The sequence below is a fragment of the Bubalus bubalis genome, chromosome 22 (genome assembly GCF_019923935.1).
Source record: "Bubalus bubalis isolate 160015118507 breed Murrah chromosome 22, NDDB_SH_1, whole genome shotgun sequence".
Taxonomy (NCBI): domain Eukaryota; kingdom Metazoa; phylum Chordata; class Mammalia; order Artiodactyla; family Bovidae; genus Bubalus; species Bubalus bubalis.
In genome coordinates, this window is record NC_059178.1 from 54,564,993 (window position 1) to 54,584,812 (window position 19,820).

The 19,820-nt window shown below is 41.3% G+C and overlaps 1 protein-coding gene across 2 annotated transcripts in view; it reads right to left on the reverse strand.

Annotated features, from left to right (window-relative positions):
• CD226 (CD226 molecule) overlaps positions 1–19,820 on the reverse strand; it is a 104,589-nt gene that overhangs the window by 14,465 nt on the left and 70,304 nt on the right. For both annotated transcript variants that reach the window (XM_044934495.2, XM_006061279.4), the window contains exon 4: positions 12,736–13,083. In XM_044934495.2, coding sequence (XP_044790430.2) covers positions 12,736–13,083 — 348 coding nt within the window. The remainder of the gene's footprint in view (positions 1–12,735; positions 13,084–19,820) is intronic.

Below are 19,820 nucleotides of genomic sequence, written 5' to 3' on the forward strand. Positions count from 1 at the left end.
AACTTCTGGACGCTTTTCTTAGCAACTGCAAAATGATGATGAAATCAACACCAGAGTGGCAATGGAGGTGGCTATAGATAAAACATGTAGAGGTGCTTTATATATTTAAGTACCACATAATGTAAATCATCAAGAGTGTGATTATATTTTGTATGCATGCATTCAAAATCAGAGTTAAGTAACTAACTTCTGTTCTTTCATGTTGAAATTCCATGTTGTCCTAGTCATGTAAAACAGAGGGTGTTTGTTTCTGTAACTAGATTCACCTTTCTGGGGAAAGGTAAAAGGGGTGTTGAGAAACATGTATAGGATGGCTGTCCGTTTCGGGGACCCCTGGAAATAACAGTATCCTTGAGTTTGTTGAACTTTCCTGTATGCCTGCAATATGCATCAAGCGGGTTTTGGCATAGTAATATGATTCCAAGTTTTCAAAGGTCAAACTTCTTTGTGCAAATCAATTTTATACTCTCTGTATTTCAGAAACCTTTCCCTGTTTTATAGCAAGAAGGTCCTAGGGAATAAATTATTTGCAGAGAATTAAAGGACCATGACATCAACCTCTAATTTTTCTTTGGAGTGAATAGTAACTATTCCTCCTCAAAATAAAAGTAGCATGCATGTGGAATCCAAGGTATGACACAGCTAACACAACGTTGTAAATCAATTATACTCCAATAAAAATTAATTAAAAACAAGTATAATAAAATGCTGAATCTAAAAAAATATAAAAGTAAAATAAAATATGACACAAATGAACTTATCTATGACACAGAAACAGATTCACAGACTCAGAGAACAGACTTATAGCCAAGGGTGCGGGGATGTGGGAGGGGTGGATTAGGAGTTCAGGTTAACAAATGCAAAATATTATGCATAGAATGGATAAACAAGAAGGTCTACTGTATAGCAGAGAAAACTATATTCAATATTCTATAAAAACCATAGTGGAAAGGAATATAAAAAAAGAATATATATGTGTGTGTATATATATATATATTTGTATTAATATAACTGAATCCCTTTGTTGTACAGCAGAAAGCAAAGAGGAGTTAAAGAGCCTGTTGATGAAGGTGAAAGAAGAGAGTAAAAAAGCTGGCTTAAAACTCAACATTCAAAAAATTAAGATCATGGCATCCAGGCCCATCACTTCACAGCAAATAGATGAGGAAACAATGGAAACAGTGACAGACTTTATTTTCTTGGGCTCCAAAATCACTGCAGATGGTGACTGTAGCCACAAAATTAAAAGACACTTGCTCCTTGGAAGAAAAGCTATGACCAACCTAGACAGCATATTAAAAAGCAGAGACATTACTTTGCCAACAAAGGTTCATCCAATCAAAGCTATGGTTTTTCCAGTGGTCATGTATAGATGTGAGAGTTGGACTATAAAGAAAGCTGAGCACCAAAGAATTGATGCTTTTGAGCTGTGGTGTTGAAAAGACTTTTGAGAATCCCTTGGACTGCAAGAAGATCAAACCAGTTAATCCTAAAGGAAATCAATCCTGAATATTCATCGGAAGGACCAATGTTGAAGCTGAAGCTCCAATACTTTGGCCACCTGATGCAAAGAGCCGGCTCATTAGAAAAGACCCAGATGCTGGGAAAGATTGAAGGCAGGAGAAGGGGATGATAGAGGATGAGGTAGTTGGATGTCATCGCTGACTCAATGGACATGAGTTTGAGCAAGCTCTGGGAGATAATGAAGGACAGGGAAGCCTGGTGTGCTGCAATCTATGGGGTCACAAAGAGTCAGACACGACTGAGCTACTGAACAACAACAAGAATGTTAAGACCTACACACATCTTGCTCACTTCCGTGGTGAATCAGTATGCAGAAAAGAATCAGTGCAGCAGCCCCAAGACCCCCATCCTTAGAAAGCCCTGCTTACAAGGTTTGCCCTTGGTTGGTGTGTGGGAAGTTGGGTTTGGAGAGCATTCTCACCTTTTCTTAACTGCCAAGGTGGTTTATTGAATCTGAACTATTGACACAATGTGGTTTATGCTAAACACCTGCTTTCTTTCTGGGAATCAGCCAATCCTGACTTTGCCCCACCCATCTTTTCCATTAGCTGATATTGCTTTGTATCCTTTCGCTCTAATAAATCAGGGCCATCTCTTTGAAATGCAATCATCAAGGAAGAGAGAGCCCATATCTTCCAGTTCTATGGGAAGACAAGAGTCTAAGTTCCAAGGGCACCATGCTTCAAGGTGCAAAACTACCTCCAGCTGTTAAGATGTAAAAAGCTCATTTTTCCTTTGGATGAAGCCAATTAGCCAACACAAGTGGTCACTCTAGATGCCAGGTGAATTTAGGAGGAGCTATGCGAGACAAATGATGCTACCGAGTCCTCCTACTCAAGCACAAGTTATTGTTTACCTTGAAAACATACATATAGTTCCATCTGCGGGACTCTATGAGAAGTTAAGATTTCCTTCTATCTTTGCAGTCTCTTAGTGGACTGCCTGTGACGCATATCACAATTCTGGTTTAATGCTTATTCAATAATAAAATTGTTTTCTTTCCCTTCTACCCTTGTGGAGCAGTTTTCTGGGTAGGGAGAAGATTTTGTTTCTAATTCTAATTCCCCAACACATTGTTATTACTGTTGTTTAACCAAGTGTAACTCTACCTTACAGTGTCACTATTATGCTAATCCAAGAGGATATAATGGGAAAATTTTCAAATGTTCCACTAAAATCCAGATGAACATTTCACCCATGCAATAAGACATGGTGGGCATAACATACCATTGAAATATTTTATGTATTTAGCTGTTCGAATAAAGGTCCATAAATATGAGAGACTATAACTCTTCAGAATACTTAACATAGAAAAGAAACTTTTGTTTTTTCCTGGGAGATTCTAAGGGTTAAGCCTTCACTGCCCTTATTCTGATAGCTAATAACTCCAGCTCTGGGTTCAGTGGTCATTTATCATCTACAAGACCTAGAGGAAGAGCAGGATTTGAGAGGAAGGAGGCGGAGGAGAGACTTAAAATGGAAGGAGGGTGATGTGGGGAACTATGAGCTGATTCCAGGGAAGTTGCTCAAGGGAACGGAGCTTTCCCACGGGACGAGTGTACTGGGTGGGTCTGGTGAAGACCTAGGAGGCAGGTGGTTGCAAAGCTGAGAAGCCACCAGAGAGATGAGCTCTCACCAGTTCTCTCCAGCAAGAACCTTCACTCGCCTTTGCTCAGGGGTTACTCCTAAAGTCCCCTTATCAGTTCCTGGCATGGACTGGACCAGCCCTCACCTCCACACCCTAATACCTGCTACCTGATTTCGCTTGTCCTTCATAAGACTGATGCAAAGAGCCAACTCATTGGAAAAGACCCTGATGCTGGGAAAGATTGAGGGCAGGAGGAGAAGGGGGCAACAGAGGATGAGATGGTTGGATGGCTTCACCGACTCAGTGGACAGGACTTTGAGAAAACTCCGGGAGATAGTGAAGGACAGGGAAGCCTGGTGTGCTGCAGTCCAGGGTGTCGCGAAGTGTCAGTAATGACTTAGTGACTGAACAACGTGAGACTGCGTGAACACCCTCCCTCACATGACTTCACGATACTCAGAAGCCCCAGGAAAGGGGACGAGTCAGTGGGGAACCCACAGACACAGCACCTGGATGACCTGAGCACACGTAAGCACAGGGGCTGGAAGAAAATAGTGGGCGATCAAACCCCGCTTCCTTTGCCTACCCCTGCTCCATGTGTTGGTTCAGTAGATGATCTATGATACCTACTCACTTCCCAAAAGGAAGAGCACAAGGCTGTGGAACTCCACCGTAGCCAGCTTCTCCTGTGATGCTGCTGTTGATGGCAGGAATGTTTTTTTTCCTTCTGCTTGGAGAAGTAATTCAGTGCCGTGGTTAAGAACAAGAACCCTGGAGCCCATCTTCATGGCTGTGAAACCCAGCCCCACTCCTGACTAGCTATGAAGCCTGAAATAAGTTTCTTAAGCTCTTCATGCCTCACCTTCCTCATCCATAAAATGTAGATAATAATAGAGTTGTTGTGACAAAGGCATGACTAATTATCAGTAAGTGTTAGAGTGACTGGCACAGACATAAGCATAATATGCAAGCCTGTCATACAGCAGCCAAGACAAAGCCTTGTGCCACTTAGTCCTTATAACTGCTATTTATAAATTTTCCCTTGGGTCTTTAGAAAACTTTATACCTCAAACTCTATGACATTTATAAAGGCGTATATATAAATGTGCTATAAATGTCATACAGGTAGTTTCAGAATATGAAACAGAAAGCACTGGGCTGAAGATTAATTTTTCTGTCCAACTTTAAGTTATGTTACATGAAAAAATTTACTAATTGCTCTACAAAACATGTAAAAGTCAATGCCTGGTTATAAGAAACAAGGGATCTGGTAATAATTTCAAAATCTACAGCTTTATTCTCTAGAGTTTAACTATTCATCCGTTCTCTCCATTTTTAAAATAGCCAGTGATTTTATTAAAAAAGAACTGCATGATTGGATTTCAAACCTGATATCTTTACTTACTAGACCAGGAAGAAAAGACAGTCATCAACATAAAAGCAAAACAACTTGTTTTGATTAAAGTATTTGGGATTTGTGAGTTTCCTGTGAGTGTAAAATTGCCCACACAAGCACATGTATTTATTGAATGTTTGCCATCTGGCAGATTGTTCCTCCTAACAAATATTCACAGTTATCTTAATTCACAAATGCATACACACATATGCACATTAAAAGAGTGAAGAATTTATCTCAATGTTCAATATAAAACATGAAAAACAACAGGAGAATAATTACACTTTGCAAGCCTGTATTGCTTTATATTCGTAAACTGGCCTTCTATGTGGCCCTGATTTGGGGGTTATTTGCATATCCATCACATCCTTAAGATTCTTTGATTTGAAGTCACAAAAACATCCTATCCTTTGTTAACATCGTTTCTTCTCATCCCAATAATTACTCTTGACTTGCCTGTGTCCATCATTGCAATGATAAGGATTTTCATCACTCACTATTCACCTTCACTAAAGCCATTTCACACTCCTGACCAGCACTATGGAGAGCTTAAAACAGCTCAACCCTATATCCATGAAAGGAAGAATTGCCTCCTGTGGGTTAATTAAATAAAACCACTTTTATATTTAAAAGATTATGAGCATCATAGTTACTTCTGAGTCTTAGCCAAAGTGAACTACATTCAATTAATTCTGAAAATAAGGTGTAGAGGGATCAATGGGGATTGAAAAATATTTATTTTATAAAAATTTATCCAAGCATATTCTTCTGTTGAATGTGAAAGGGTTAGTCACTCAGTCAAGTCTGACTCTTTGTGACCCAGTGGACTGGAGCCCACCAGGTTCCTCTGTCCATGGGATTCTCCAGGCAGGAATACTGGGGTGGGTTGCCATTCCCTTCTCTGGGGGATCTGCACGACCCAGGGATCGAACCCATGTCTCCTGCATTGCAGGTGGATTTTTTACCATCTGAGTCACCAGGGAAGCCCTATGCTGTTGAATAAATACCTTTAAAGAAAACTCTGAATCATTTCAGTATACATAACTTTACAATACATGGGGGGTTCAAAGATGTATCTCTACGGCTGACAGGCCTGCATTTATTCTTCATTTCTTTTTCTTTCAAATAATATAGACTACTGAAAACGAACTAGGTCACCTTTGAATGCTTGTCAAGGGTCAGGTCAGAACATGTTCAAAATATCTCAGTTGAAGTTAGAAGTAGTTGTCTGACTAATTGAACTGCAATACTTAAAACTAGAATTTCTATTAAGAATGAAATGCCATTAACCTTATACAAAGAACTGTCTTTTTAAAAATTTAAGAAGTTTTCTACTTGCCTTTGGGGAAAAATTCACACCATCATCTACGTTCGGTTCCTAATAAGGCTCTAAGAGATCATTATAAGCTGTTAACGATTCCCAGATGTTTTAAAAAAAAAAAAAAATCACACATGACAAGGAAGAACAAATGGCTATTTTGCAGTTGGAGTCATTAGGTCTCTCAGGTAAATGTGGTCATGGATTTTAAGTGGGAGGAAAATCAGTACATTTTTCTGAATTTGAATTCCTACCTGAACTCTGAGTTTCTAGGGAGAGGAAAGCGTTATGAAAATTATTTAAAATTCAGGCTGAGGATAAAGATCCACTTTAAGAAAAACAGTTCTTAGGATTAGCTGCTTTCTAATACCATCAATTCAGGGATTCCCAGGTGCCTCATTGGTTAAAAAAAAAAAAATCCACCTGCCAATGTTGGTGATACAGGTTCAATCCCTGGGCGGGGAACATCCCCTGCAGGAGGAAATGGCGACCCACTTCAGTATTCTTGCCTGGAGAATGCCATGAACAGAGCAAACTGGCGGGCTACAGTCCACGGGGTCACAAAGAATCGGACACGACTGAGCGCACGCGCACACACACGATACCACCAGCTGCTTTGTTTACAGTAGCGATGACAATGGACACGGTCCCTTATGCAAGAGCTCCACCAGATCAATTTAACATGAGACTTTCAACACCTCCTTCTCTCTGATACTAACTTGTCATTATCATTATTCAGTTCAATATCTTGTTTATCTACACAAATATGGTATGTACAAAAAATGACTTCAGGCCACAATTCCAGGATTGTGTGCTTTAGGAAAGATGAATAAATCAAGATGTAGGGCTTATAAAACAAACTGACTGCTTGCTTTTTTTTTTTTTTTTTAATTCAATGACTCGTAAAAGAAAGATGTGGGCAGAGGAAAATGTAAAGTAAAGCTGTGATGTGTGCTCAGTCGTGTCTGACTCTTTGCGACCCCATGAACTGTAGCCCACCAGGTTTCTCTGTCCATGGGATTTTCCAGGCAAGAATAAAGGAGTGGGTTGCCGTTTCCTCTCCCAAAATAAAGCTACAAGGACAAAAGAGGGCCCTGACTGAATAGCTAACTCGTTTGTGATGATGGAAACAGTATGCTTCATCTGGATACCCAGTTATCATCCAGAATTTTAATAATGACTAAACAGGCTAAAAACCATAGGTGGTCTGTACTGGTAGAAGATACAGAACTTGCAGGCAGCGACACCAGTGCTCTGAGACTCTAGTCCTGTGGTTCCAGCATATAAGCTGCTGTGACAGGATTTTCTCTGCAGGAAGAGATAATAAAAGGCAGATGTTCACCATATCAGGTCATGGAAACAGATGTACCGGGGAGCCCAGCGAGGACCAGCTCAGACAGCCACCATGCCTACCATTTCAGGGACTTTTCCAATGCCTACAATAGTCATATCTATTATAAATTCAGAAGACTTGGACAGAAAGTTCTGGATTAATAAATCCATAAAAATCATATTTTATCTACAACTTCAAACTCTTTAGAAATCCAAATCAGCTGGGAAAAAAACGGAGTGAATTTTAGCAGAAACTAAGCCCAAATAAAGAAATGAAATGTATTCCTCTTCCTTAATAGTCTCATAGTCCAACTCAGGAGCACAGAGTCCAGAGTCAGTGATCTCCGCAAGCCATTAGAGGCAAGATTAGAACCTAGAGCAGCTACTCCTCGACACTACCCCTGTGTTGACCCATACCTCACAAAGAAAGAGTCTCTTGGCTGTGGGCCCACGATTTCCTAGTGAAAACTTCTGCAATCTTCATTTACAAATTCCATCCTCCACGTCTATCGATTAGTAATTACACACCATTAATACAGAATTGGAAGGACTGATGCTGAAGCTGAAGGTTCAATACTTTGGCCACCTGATGCGAAGAGCTGACTCACTGGAAAAAACCCTGATGCTGAAAAAGATTGAAGGCAGGAAGAGAAGGAGACGACAGAGGACAAGATGGTTGGATGGCATCACCGACTCAATGGACATGAGTTTGTGCAAGCTCTGGGAGTTGGTGATAGACAGGGAAGCCTAGTGTGCTGCAGTTCATGGGATCCCAAAGAGTTGGACACAATTTAGTGACTGAACTGAACTGAATACAGAATGTGCACAACAAGAAAAGTTTAAAAAGAAGATATACTTTTTGAAAGACATATATGTAAACGAAGCTCATGAGAATTTTCTCCCCAAACATTCCAATGCATCTTCTGAGAGCTCAGGTTTCTTTTGATTAGCAATCACTAAATCTCAAATGTTAAGTGTTGATGAAGAAAATCCAGAAGCAATCCAGCTAGAAAACTGGAAAATGAAATGGACACAGTTTGTACTAGAACACACAGGAATATCGGCATGCACAGTATGGGTCAAGAACACTTACTAAGCATACTCTGGAAAGATACTTTGACATCTCTAAGCAGAGATATCATGATCCTCAATCTCAAGTAATTTCTAATGTAAGGGTCTGGGGTCATTGCAAATAGATGCAATTATTCAATAACTTGAGGCTATCACCTTTCCTGCTATAAAAGTTTGAAAAATTAAAGCTGCTTAATGGTTCAATGTCAGGGAATCATTTGAAGTTACAGATTCATGAAGATGGTGAGATCTGACCGAAACGCTAAAGGAAACGAGGTAACTGTGGTGAGAATGAGTAAATGGGTTAGGAAGAAGAGAGAGTAGGAAGGTGTGAGTGACTGTGGAGGTGGTGACAAGCACAGGCTGACATTCTCATCTGACCAACATCTTTCCGCTTCGCCAGGCTACGTGTGCCCAGCCGAGTGGTAGGGGACCTGGGGCCCATCACCAACTTGTACATGAGCTTGGATCTGCATCGGTGCAGGGAAGGGGTACCTTTTTCTAATTTATATGCCATTTGTAATTTGTCTATCAAACTGTGGGCTCCTGTTTGTGGGCCAAAGACCCAGAACGTGACAGTGGCAGTCCATTTGAGAGCTCCCTCGCTGATGCCCTGACTGTTGCAACCAACTCTTAGCTAATTTCCTTTGTCTCCAATGTCTCTTTCTTATTCTACACTACTTGATTGACACATCCTTAAATACTACCTTGTGCCACCTGTGATAAAGAATTGAGAGTAACTTTCATTGCTCTTATACAACATCCAGAATTTCACCAAGCTATCATTCAATTGAGACTACCTCCTGTATTAACCCATAACTCACAATCTCAGCACCAACCTAGTCATTTGATTGCAATCACCTACTCTGTCCATGGGATTCTCCAGGCAAGAATATTGGAGTGGGTAGCCATTCCCTATCTGGGGAATCTCCCCAACCCAGGGATCAAACCCGGGTCTCCTGCATCGCAGGCAGGTTCTTTACCATCTGAGCCACCAGGGAAGCCCAACACACACAACTCCTCCTTCCCCACACATTCTGTGTAAGTCCCCAGATTCTGTTTTAACTCTTTCTTCTGCTCTGATCATCAAAGTCTTATTTGAAACTTGATGGTTCAGCTAAATACCCTCATTAGAGGGAAAAGATTGGAGAAGAATACTTCTTAGCAGAGTTAGAAACAGGTCTTCTCCAGAAACCTTCTGAGAGGACTGCTTTCACATCTTTGATCCTCCTTCTTTTTATAATCAAAAACAACTGTAGTCAGAATGCTATTTAGTTAATATTAGAAGACCTCAAAAATCCTTCTGATGAAAGTTAAAATACTTTTCCCATGACTAGTGAAAATCCAGAGGATATTAAGGGTCCAAAATAATTTTGGTCATTGTACGTATACCTGCATTTTCCCCTGTTCCTGGCCCTTGGTCCAGACAAGCTCCAAATTCAGAAATTTCAGTCTGGATCCATTTTAGACTACTTACCAGGTCTTGAGTACAAAGAAGGGGAAACAAACATTTCATTCAGCAGAGAAAATGCTTCTGCCCCTTTCTGCCTCTGTTCAAAATAAGTCAAGGCCTGGATATACGATGTATCAGTTGACAGCATATCATCTTTTTGGTGGTCTCTCAGTACCTGGTACTTGTCTGAAGATGAACGCAAGTGGGCAAAATCAGGGGAAGAGGCATGTGTGTGTGTGTGTGTGCACGCACGCATGTGTGTATTGCATGCAGGTGCATGTCTGTATATACATGCATGTGTGTGTGTGTGTAGAATACGAGAGTCATGAAAATCCCTTTTGGATCCCATAAAAAAAGTTGATGGGAGCTCACAAAAGGATGCCCAGCAGTTTACAAAATCTGCGTCACCATCACCTGTCCCTTGACAGTTGAAATAAATTAGATCGCCTCCACATCTCATACCTGTCTCTCTGCTTTCATCCCTACATTGATTTTTGACCGAACAGCCCTAGGACTTGAAATAATCAAATCATATCAAAGAAATACAAGTGATCTATTTTTGCTTTCCATCTGATTTTTTTTAACCTTCAATCTTTACTTACAGTTATTTTGAAAAGAAATTAAACCAAAATATTGAGTCAACAGCTATCATGTTCTGTCAATTATAACGTTTTACTAATGGGCCCAGTTGATATTCTTTCAACCTGTCAATTGAATGTCAAAAATCCATTTTTCAAGTATTCAAAACACTTGAACCCTAACTATACTGATCATTACATTCAGTCATTTTCAACACTGTCTGTGGCTTATTTACAGAGAAAAGAAATAGCTTTGTGCAAGGAATTTAGATATGTTTGGATAAGTGAAAGATTTTTATTAATTATTTAGAGTTAAATAACTATACCTCCTAAGAATCCATTTTTCTCTAGGATTTAAGATGTTTATAATAACTTTTTCAACATATAATGGCCAAGATCTTATTTCAGATGTGTTTGAAAATGGTTATGACATTTTCTGAAGAGAACACTCTCTTACCTTGGTCTCTGAGAGAAGATTTGTGTGTTTATTGTTTAGTCGCTAAGTCATGTTTGATTCTTTGCCACCCCATGGACTGTAGCCTGCCAGGCTCCTCTGTTCATGGGATTTTCCAAGCAAGTATACCGGAGTGATTGGTCATTTCCTTCTCGAGGGGATTTTCCCCACCCAGGGATTGAACCTGCATCTCCTGCATTGGGAGGTGGGTTCTATATAACTGAGACACCAAAGAAGTCTTAATGATTGCTTTTATTCTTTCTTTCTCTGGCCAGGTGTTAAAAACACTTCTATAATGCAAGAGTATTTCTTCAAGGCAAGAAGTATTTTCTCTATATGTATGAAGGAATGGAGTCAACATTTAAAATGAAGAACCTCTGTTAATTTTTCTCCCCTGAATATTTCCTCCCTCCTCAACATTCCATTAACCCTCTAGTTCACTTGAGAAGCAAAGAAAGCTTTGATGCTGTCCAAGGTGATCATGTACTGACAACTGCTAACCTCTGGCCAAGAACATCCTTCGCACACACAGCTGCCGGGGCGCAGCTGCGGAGGCTGCTGTACACACGAAACCTCCTCTTCTTCCCGAAGCAGGAAGGCGCTCTGGCCGGCAGCGTGAGCAGCGTGTATGCAGGGCAGCCACATCCTAGGAAGCCTCAGCTCAAAAGTCTACACACAGGCCGAAGCACACGAGGTGGCTGGAAGCACACGAAAGTAATGGAGAAAGAGATATGGGTGGATGGAGAGAAGGAAGGAAGGAGGGAAGGAGGGAAGGAAAGCAGAAAGGAAGGAGGAGGAGGAGGAAAGTAGAGAGTGAAAATACAGTGAAATAAAATTTCTGTCATAGGTAAATATACATTATTTTCTCTGACAGGTTCCTCTGACATCATTTTCTCTGACAGACTTCCCCAGAGGCAGAAGGGTGAGTCTGAGATGGCCTTCCTCCCGCTAGGCTGTAACTCGGGCCTCTGGACTGACTTCTACACAGGTCTGTACAGGTCTCTCTGTATTTGCACTTCAGCAGGTGAAATACCACTTTTTCTTACTCTCACACAGGTTTTAGGGCTTCATTATGACACAGCAGACAAATGACTAATACCAAATAAGCACTGGGCCTCGAGCCGGCTCAGGTGAGAAGCCCTGAAGGTCAGTTTCAAAGCTTCAAGGCCAGTCTGTTCCTGCTCCCAGGTCTGAAAACAAGTGAGGGAACCAAAGCTCTGATCTGGCAAAGAAGCAAGCACATTACCACACATGTATTACATTCTACTCAACGCTGATTCAGCAGACACCAGTCAAACATCTTCCCCTGTCATTGCTGAGGAGCCACGAGGATGGTAAAACCCAGTCACCACTGTCAGCAAGTTTGAACAGAATTGAAAAGTTAAAAATTATATAGCTGAGGGGATTCCCTGGTGGCTTAGTGGTAAAGAACCTGCCTGCCAATGCAGGAGACACAGGTTCGATGCCTAGTCTAGAAAGATCCCGCATGCCAAGGAGTAACTAAGCCCCGGCACCACAGCCATTAAGCTGTGCTCTAGAACCCAGGAGCCACAACCGCTGAAGCCCCCGTGCCCTGGAGCCCATGTTCCACACTAGAGAAGCCCCTGTGATGAGAAGCCCACATGCCACAACAAGAAACGCTTGCTGCCACTCGAGAAAAGCCTGTGCAGCAACAAAGACCAAGCACAGCCAGAAATAAATTGATTAAATTAATAAAAAAATTTTTAAAAGACACTTTTTAAAAAAGAAATTATATAGTCAAAACATATTGGGTGTTAATACCACATATTTTTCAGATGCACTGAATTTTTAAAAAGTTTTTGGAATATGACAGATCCAAAAAAAATCTGTGATTGATGGATCAGCAAGATAAAGAATAACATTCAGTAACTGACAACTTACCAAATTCAATCATTAAAGGTATTTTGTATAAGAAAGTCATGAGAAAGACAAAAGAAACCAACCCACAGCAGCGAGATTTTCCCATTTTTGACACGTGGAGACAGGTGCTACCCACTCACCATTGGTTACAGTCAGTCTCATCAAGAAGGTTTCTTTTTCCCCAGTGCTGGCTTTGAAGCCACAGCGGTAGAGTCCTGAGTCAGAGCCTATAACATTAGGCATGGTGACAAAGGCCTTTTTCATGCCCTTGTTGCAGTTGCTCAGTATCTGTCTTGGGTACTTGGACGTGTAATTTCTTCCTTGGGACAAGTTGCAGGTTATTAAGAGGTCAATCTGCTGGGGCTGGATCTTTTCCCATGACACTTCTTCTAACAGACGGTTCTCTCGAGGCTCACAGGTGAGTGTGATGTTTTTTCCAGGTTCTGAGACCATCTGGCTATTTGGTGGCCCAGCATCCTCAAAACTGTCTGAAAAGAACAAGCAAGTGATTACATTTTGGTCCTCGAGTTCTTGGATATGAGGGTGGAGATATCCAGAAAGCTCTATGAAAATGATGATTAATGATGTTATTTAACATAGTCTCAGTGAGTGTAAGTGATACCTTTACACCACATTTTTTATAAGAAAAGGATTTTTGAAAGAGGCTGGAACATAAATAGAAAAGAGGATGTGGTTGTTCACACATATTCCTTTAAGATTTCCTTGGTTAACCATATAATAGGAACATAACTGAACCCCCTGGAGTTTTTCTTGGTAGTGATCATATCAAAAGGCTCAATTTCACAAGACTGTTCTGTGGTGATGCTAGGCTGGTGACTCGAGTGTTTGAGTATCAAATATACAAATTGTAACCCTACTGATTGAGACTTTAATGGTCATAAAAGAAAGAGCAAATCATTGTCACAGAATATATACATAAACTCATCTTTCAGATATACAGGTTGTCTTATGCATAGATAGAGCAGGAAGCCACATGTGATATGAATTCCTGGAAACCAAGAAAGCTCTCTAATACTTTCCCACCTCCCTGTCACCAGAGCTGGCATACCCAGCACACAGTGCTCAGGAAATCATTACCAACTATCTAAGTCAGTAGTTCTCATAATGTGGTCTGAGGACCCTAGGGAGTTCCCGCTCTGAGACCTGCAATAACAAGCTTATTTTCACAGTTATATTAAGATTTAACTTACCTTCTTAAATCTTATTATACAAGAATATATATATTCTTAGAAATTCACTCATCATATAGGAATATACTGATGTTTTCAGAGGCTCTGATGGATAATGGGATATGTACTTATAAACCAGACATGGAACAACAGACTGGTTCAAAATTGGGAAAGGAGTATGTCAAGGCTGTATACTGTCACCCTGCTAATTTAACTTATATGCAGAGTAGATCATGTGAAATACCAAGCTGGATGATTCACAAGCTAGAATCAAGATTGCCAGGAGAATTATCAATATGGCATTTCACATGATGTACTCTGCATAGAAGTTATTTAAAAGTATATCATAGAGCCTCTTGATGAGGGTGAAAGAGGAGAGTGAAAAAGCTGGCTTAAAACTCAACATTCAAAAAACTAAGATCATGATATCTGGTCCCATCACTTCCTGGCAAATAGAGGGGGAGATGTGGAAGCATGGACAGATTTTATTTTCTTGGGCTCCAAAATTACTGCAGATGGTGACTGCAACCATGAAATTAAAAGACACTCACTTATTCTAAGGAAAGCTATGACAAACATAGACAATGTATTAAAAAGCAGAGACATCACTTTGCCGATAAAGATCATCTAGTCAAAGCTATGACTTTTCCAGTAGTCATGTAAGGATGTGAGAGTTGGACCATAAAGAAAGCTGAGCACTGAAGAATTGATGCTTCCAATTTGTGGTGCTAGATAAGATTCTTGAGATTCCCTTGGACTGCAGGGAAATCAAACTGATCAATCCTAAAGGAAATCAACCCTGAATATTCATTGGAAGGATTGATACTGAAGCTAAAGCTCCAGAACTTTGCCCACCTGATGCAAAGAACTAACTCATTGGGAAAAACCCTGATGCCTGGAAACACTGAAGGCAGGAGAAGGGGGCAGCAGTGGATGAGATGGTTGGATAGTATCACTGACTCAATGGACATGAGTTTGAGCAGACCCCAGGAGATAGTGAAGGACAGGGAATCCTGGCATGCTGCAGTCCATGCGGTCTCAAAGAGTTGGACACAACTAAGTGACTGAACAACAGCAACAATTTGTAAGTTCTGGTCTTTTCAGTTTAATGCCATTTTAATATCTAATATAGTAAATATTGATAGTTATAAGCTATATTAACAAAAGACTCTTTGGAGTCCCTGATAATTTTAAGAGAATAAAGGGAACAAATAATTCTAAAATTTATATGGAACCACAGAGCCAAAACAATCTTGGAAAAGAACAAAGCTGGAGGCATCACATTTCATGATTTCAAACTATTCTATAAAGCTACAGTAATTAAGAATGTGATACATAAAGACGTAAATACAGATATATTTCTAAAGAAGACATACACATGGCCAACAGACACATGAAAAGATGCTCAACATCACCAACCATCAGGGAAATGCAAATCAAAACCACAATGACATAGCTCCTTACACTTGCCAGAATGGCTATTATAAAACAGACAAGAAATAATCAGTATTGGTGAGGATGAAGACAGACAGAAGTCCCTGTTCACCGCTGGTGGGAACATAATAAATTGGTACAACCTGTGGAAATAGTACGGAGGTTCCTCAAAAAATTAAAAATGTAACTACAACATGATTCAGCAATCTCACTTTTGGGTATTTATCCAAAGAAAATGAAAGCGCTTATTTGAAAAGATACATGCACCCCTAAATTCACACTGCAGCATTATTTACAACAGCCAAGATTATGGAAGCAACTTAAGTGTCCATCAACAGATGAATGGATAAAGAAGATGAGGTATATACGCACAATGGAATATACTCAGCCATAAAAAGAATAATGAAATCTTGCTCTTTGCAACATCATGGATAGACCTAGAAGGTATCATGCTAAGTGAAATAAGTCAGATAGAGAAAGATAAATACCATATGAAAAACAAATGAACAAACAAACCAGAAGCAATCTTATAGATACAGAGAACAAACTGGCAGTTGCTAGTGGGGAAGAAGATGGGGGGTTAGGTGAAACAGGGGAAAGGGATTAAGAGGCACAAAATTCCAGTTATAAAATAAACAAGGTATGTAATGTACAGCATGGGGACTATAGATAATAATATTGTACTGGGAATTCCCTGGTAGTCCAGGAGCTAGGACTGGACTCAGTAGTTTCAGGGCTATGGGCCTAGGTTTGATCCCTGGTTGTGAATGAAGATCCCGCAAGCCACTCAGGGCAGCCAAATAATATCAATAATATTGTACTAACTTTGTATGGTGACAGATGAACAAGACTTATCCTGGTGATCAGTTCGTAACGTACATAAACGTTAAACCACTATGTTGTACACTTGAAACTAATATAATATTACATGCAAAATATACTTCCAAAAAAAAAAAAAAAGCGTAGAGATGAGAGGACAGAAGAGGAGAAGGGAAATCGCTCTTGAAAAAACAATTTATTATAAAATACAATAAAACATGCCATCTGTGTTAAACTACAATACTGTCTATGCAAGTCTCACGTCCGCCAAAAACTAGCTTCCTCCTCAGCAAGTGGATCTATGTGACAAAATGCTGTTGGAAAGAGAAACCACAGCCCTGCAGTTTACAATCTGCAGCTATACAACAATTCACAGAGCTAACACTCCAGACAGAAAACACTTCCTCTCCAAGCAAGACAACCCGACATCAGGGGAAAAAAAGAAAGGGAGACCATGCATGAGAAGAAAATAAAAGCTTAAAGGAAACAAAGGAGAACTGAAATTCAGACAGGGAGAGGAAGGTATGAGAAAAGAGAAGGAAACGTGCGGCAGTATAAATAAAAGGCTACACCAGAGAGGGGGCCCTGTGTTGGGAGAAATGAAAGAACATAAACACAATTTTAACAAAAAAGAGCAACAAAAACTTTCTGCGAGCCGTGCTGGACCCTGGGAAGTAAGAGGCCCGCTTGCTCTTGCCGCGGTTTTGCTGTCTGTCGTCAGGGCCAAAGCCCCTGTTTGTTGGCTTTGTTTTCCTCTGTGCGTCTCGCTCAGGGTCTCGGGCGGACAGACCCCTCAGGGAGCAGGCACAGGGAGGTTTTCACAGCACAGGCCCTGTGTAAGGACCCGACCCACCTGTCACTAGACACAAACTGGACTGAAGGTCAAGGCCCCCATGGCAGAGGCAGGTGACTGCAGAGCAGACTCGCCCCCATTAACCTCTGCCGATGAACCAAACAGCTGACTGGTGTCCCGTGAGAATCCAGACCCCGAGGAGGGCTGCAGAGCCTGCCTTGCCCACAGGCTTGCTGGGGCCCAGGCCACCTGGTCCCCCTGCTCAGCACATGTAAAGCGACATGGAACCACCCTGAACGCAACAACCAGAGAGACCCCACAAGCCCGAGACGACCTGGCATCTGGATGTGCTTGGAACTGGAAAGGGAATCTACTTAAAGGAAGGATCAAAATGACATCATTAAAAGGGAAGCAAGAGGTTGATTAAAAATAGAAACAAAAAATAATAAAAACCAGTTAATTTTATATATATTTTAGTTACATATTGATGTGTAGTGCACACATAGAATAGTCTGTGTTGTCTTTTGTTTGAAAGACTAGTTTTTAGAACAGTTTATGGTTGACAAGAAAATTGAGAGGAAGATACTTCCCTGCCTTTGTATGTGTGTGTGTGTGTGTGTGTGTGTGTGTACACACATACAGCCTCCCTCATTATTAACATCACACACAGAATGATAACATCTTTTATCAAGGCTGAACCCACAATGACACATGATAATCACACAAAATCCATCATTTACCTTAGAGTTAACTCTTGGTGTTGCACATTCTACGGTTTGGACAAATGTGTCAAGACATGTATCCATCTTTACCATGCCATGTAGTTTCCCTGTTCTAAAACCCTCCATGTGCTTCTAATAACCTCTCAGTCCTGGAAACCACTGAGCTCTTTATTGCTATGACACGTTTTATTTCTATGACACTTTTCTAGAGTGTCATACAGTTGGAATCCTACATATGTAGTCTTTTCCCAGGGCTTTCCTCATGGCTCAAATGGTAAAGAATCTGCCCACAATGCAAGAGACCTGGGTTCCATCCCAGGGTTGGGAAGATCCCGTGGAAAAGGAAATGGCACCCCACCCCAGTATTCTTTCCTGGAGAATCCCATCGACAGAGGAGCCTGGCAGGCTACAGTCCATGGGGCAGCAAAGAGTCAGGCACAACTGAGCGACTAACACTTTCACTTTTTCTTTCACTTAGTAATATTGATTGAAGTTTCCCCTGTGTCTTTGCATGGTTTGATAGCTCATTTCTTTTTAGTAATAAATAATATTTTGTCATCAGGATGCACCACAGTGCCATTCACCTACTAAAGGACATCTTAGTTTATTCCAAGTTTGGGAACTTAGGAATAAAGCTGCTATAAACAACCATGTGTAGGTTTTCACGTGGATATAAGCTTTCAGTTCCTTTGAGCAAACATCAAGAAGCAAGACTGTTGGACTGAATGGCAAGAGTACATTTAGTTGTTTAAGGACTGACCGTCTTCCAAAGTGGCTGCACCACTTTGCATGGAAACCAGCAATGAATGAGGATTCCTGAATGAATGAGCCCCACTTTCCTGCCAGCATTGGGTATGGGCAGTGCTCTGGCTTTTGGCCATTCTGATAGGTTTGTTGGTGTGTTGCTTTCATGTGATTTTTTTTTAATTGTAGAATAACATGATGAAATCCTCTGCACTGTGCATGTGTTTTTTCTGGCAGGGTAATGGATCATTTCTGAAAATTACTTCAGTGCTTCACTGCCGTTTCCAAGCACCATTCAGTCCCTAGGCACCACCTGCATTCCTGCGTGCCTCTGGGCATCCCACCGCTGCCTGCCCGCCATCACATCCCAGCCACTCACCATCCGCCCCCACAGTCCTCACTGGTTCTGCCTGCAATGTGAGCAGCTCTGCCACAAAAGTCACCAACCTCACAAAACCCTGAGTTTTGTTTTACTTCAAACTTCATAAACCCAGACCTTCATTTACCATTCTATCCTTAGGACCTAGAACAGTGCTTGGCATAGAGTAAAACATCAACTGATATTTTTCTAACAACAACAACAACAACAATTTGCAGTTTCACTTGGCAGACAATATGCAATGTGTATCTGTTGATAATATTAAGAAATGTGCTTAGTATCACATTTAGAATGCCTAAATGAATTAATAGGGCTTCCCAGATTGCTCAGGGGTAAAGAATCTGCCAGCCAATGCAGGAGACGAAAGTGCGATCCCTGGGTGAAGAAGATCCCCTGGAGAAGGAAATGGCACCCCACTCCAGTATTCCTGCCTTGATAATCCCATCGATAGAGAATCCTGGCGGGCTCAGTCCATGGGCTGGTGAAAGAGTTGGGCACAACTTAGCAACTAAATAACAACAACAAAATGAATTAATGTTTCCCAGCAACCATTGTCCATGTTGACAAATTCACAACAAAGGCACTGGAGTTGCCACACCACCACCCTGGAAGTAGCCACCTTGCCCAAATGATCAAGCCTGACTGTGATCAAGCCTCTAAATCTAAGGACCAATTTGCAGAACTAGGAAGGGCAGAGAGACGTGCCACGTGACACCCCGGCCAACACTCCAGGAGAAGACGGGAAACAGAAAGCTCCTCGGCACTGAGCAAGGTCTCCCCCGGCCCTGAAAGCCTGCTTTGCACACTGACCCTTTGCTTCCCCATCCTTTCAGAATTCTGCAGGGCACCCACTGCTCCGGACTCTGCCTGCTCAGTTCCAACATGAGCTTCAGCGCGGAGCACCGTTTCCACCAGGGCCCTACGCTGCTCGAGTCACCCACACTCTTGATCCTCAGAACTGAATGCTCGCCCTCCTAGAAATGCCTTGGCTTTGCTAACACCACACCTTCCTGCTTTACCCCTCTCCTTCCTCACCTGCCCTGGTCTCCTTCCCTCTTTCTTTGCTGGTCTTTTCAAACACCGTTGTCCTCCCTGGATTCCACTGCTCTCCTCTCTGCACTCACCATCCCTGGGTCATCCCACC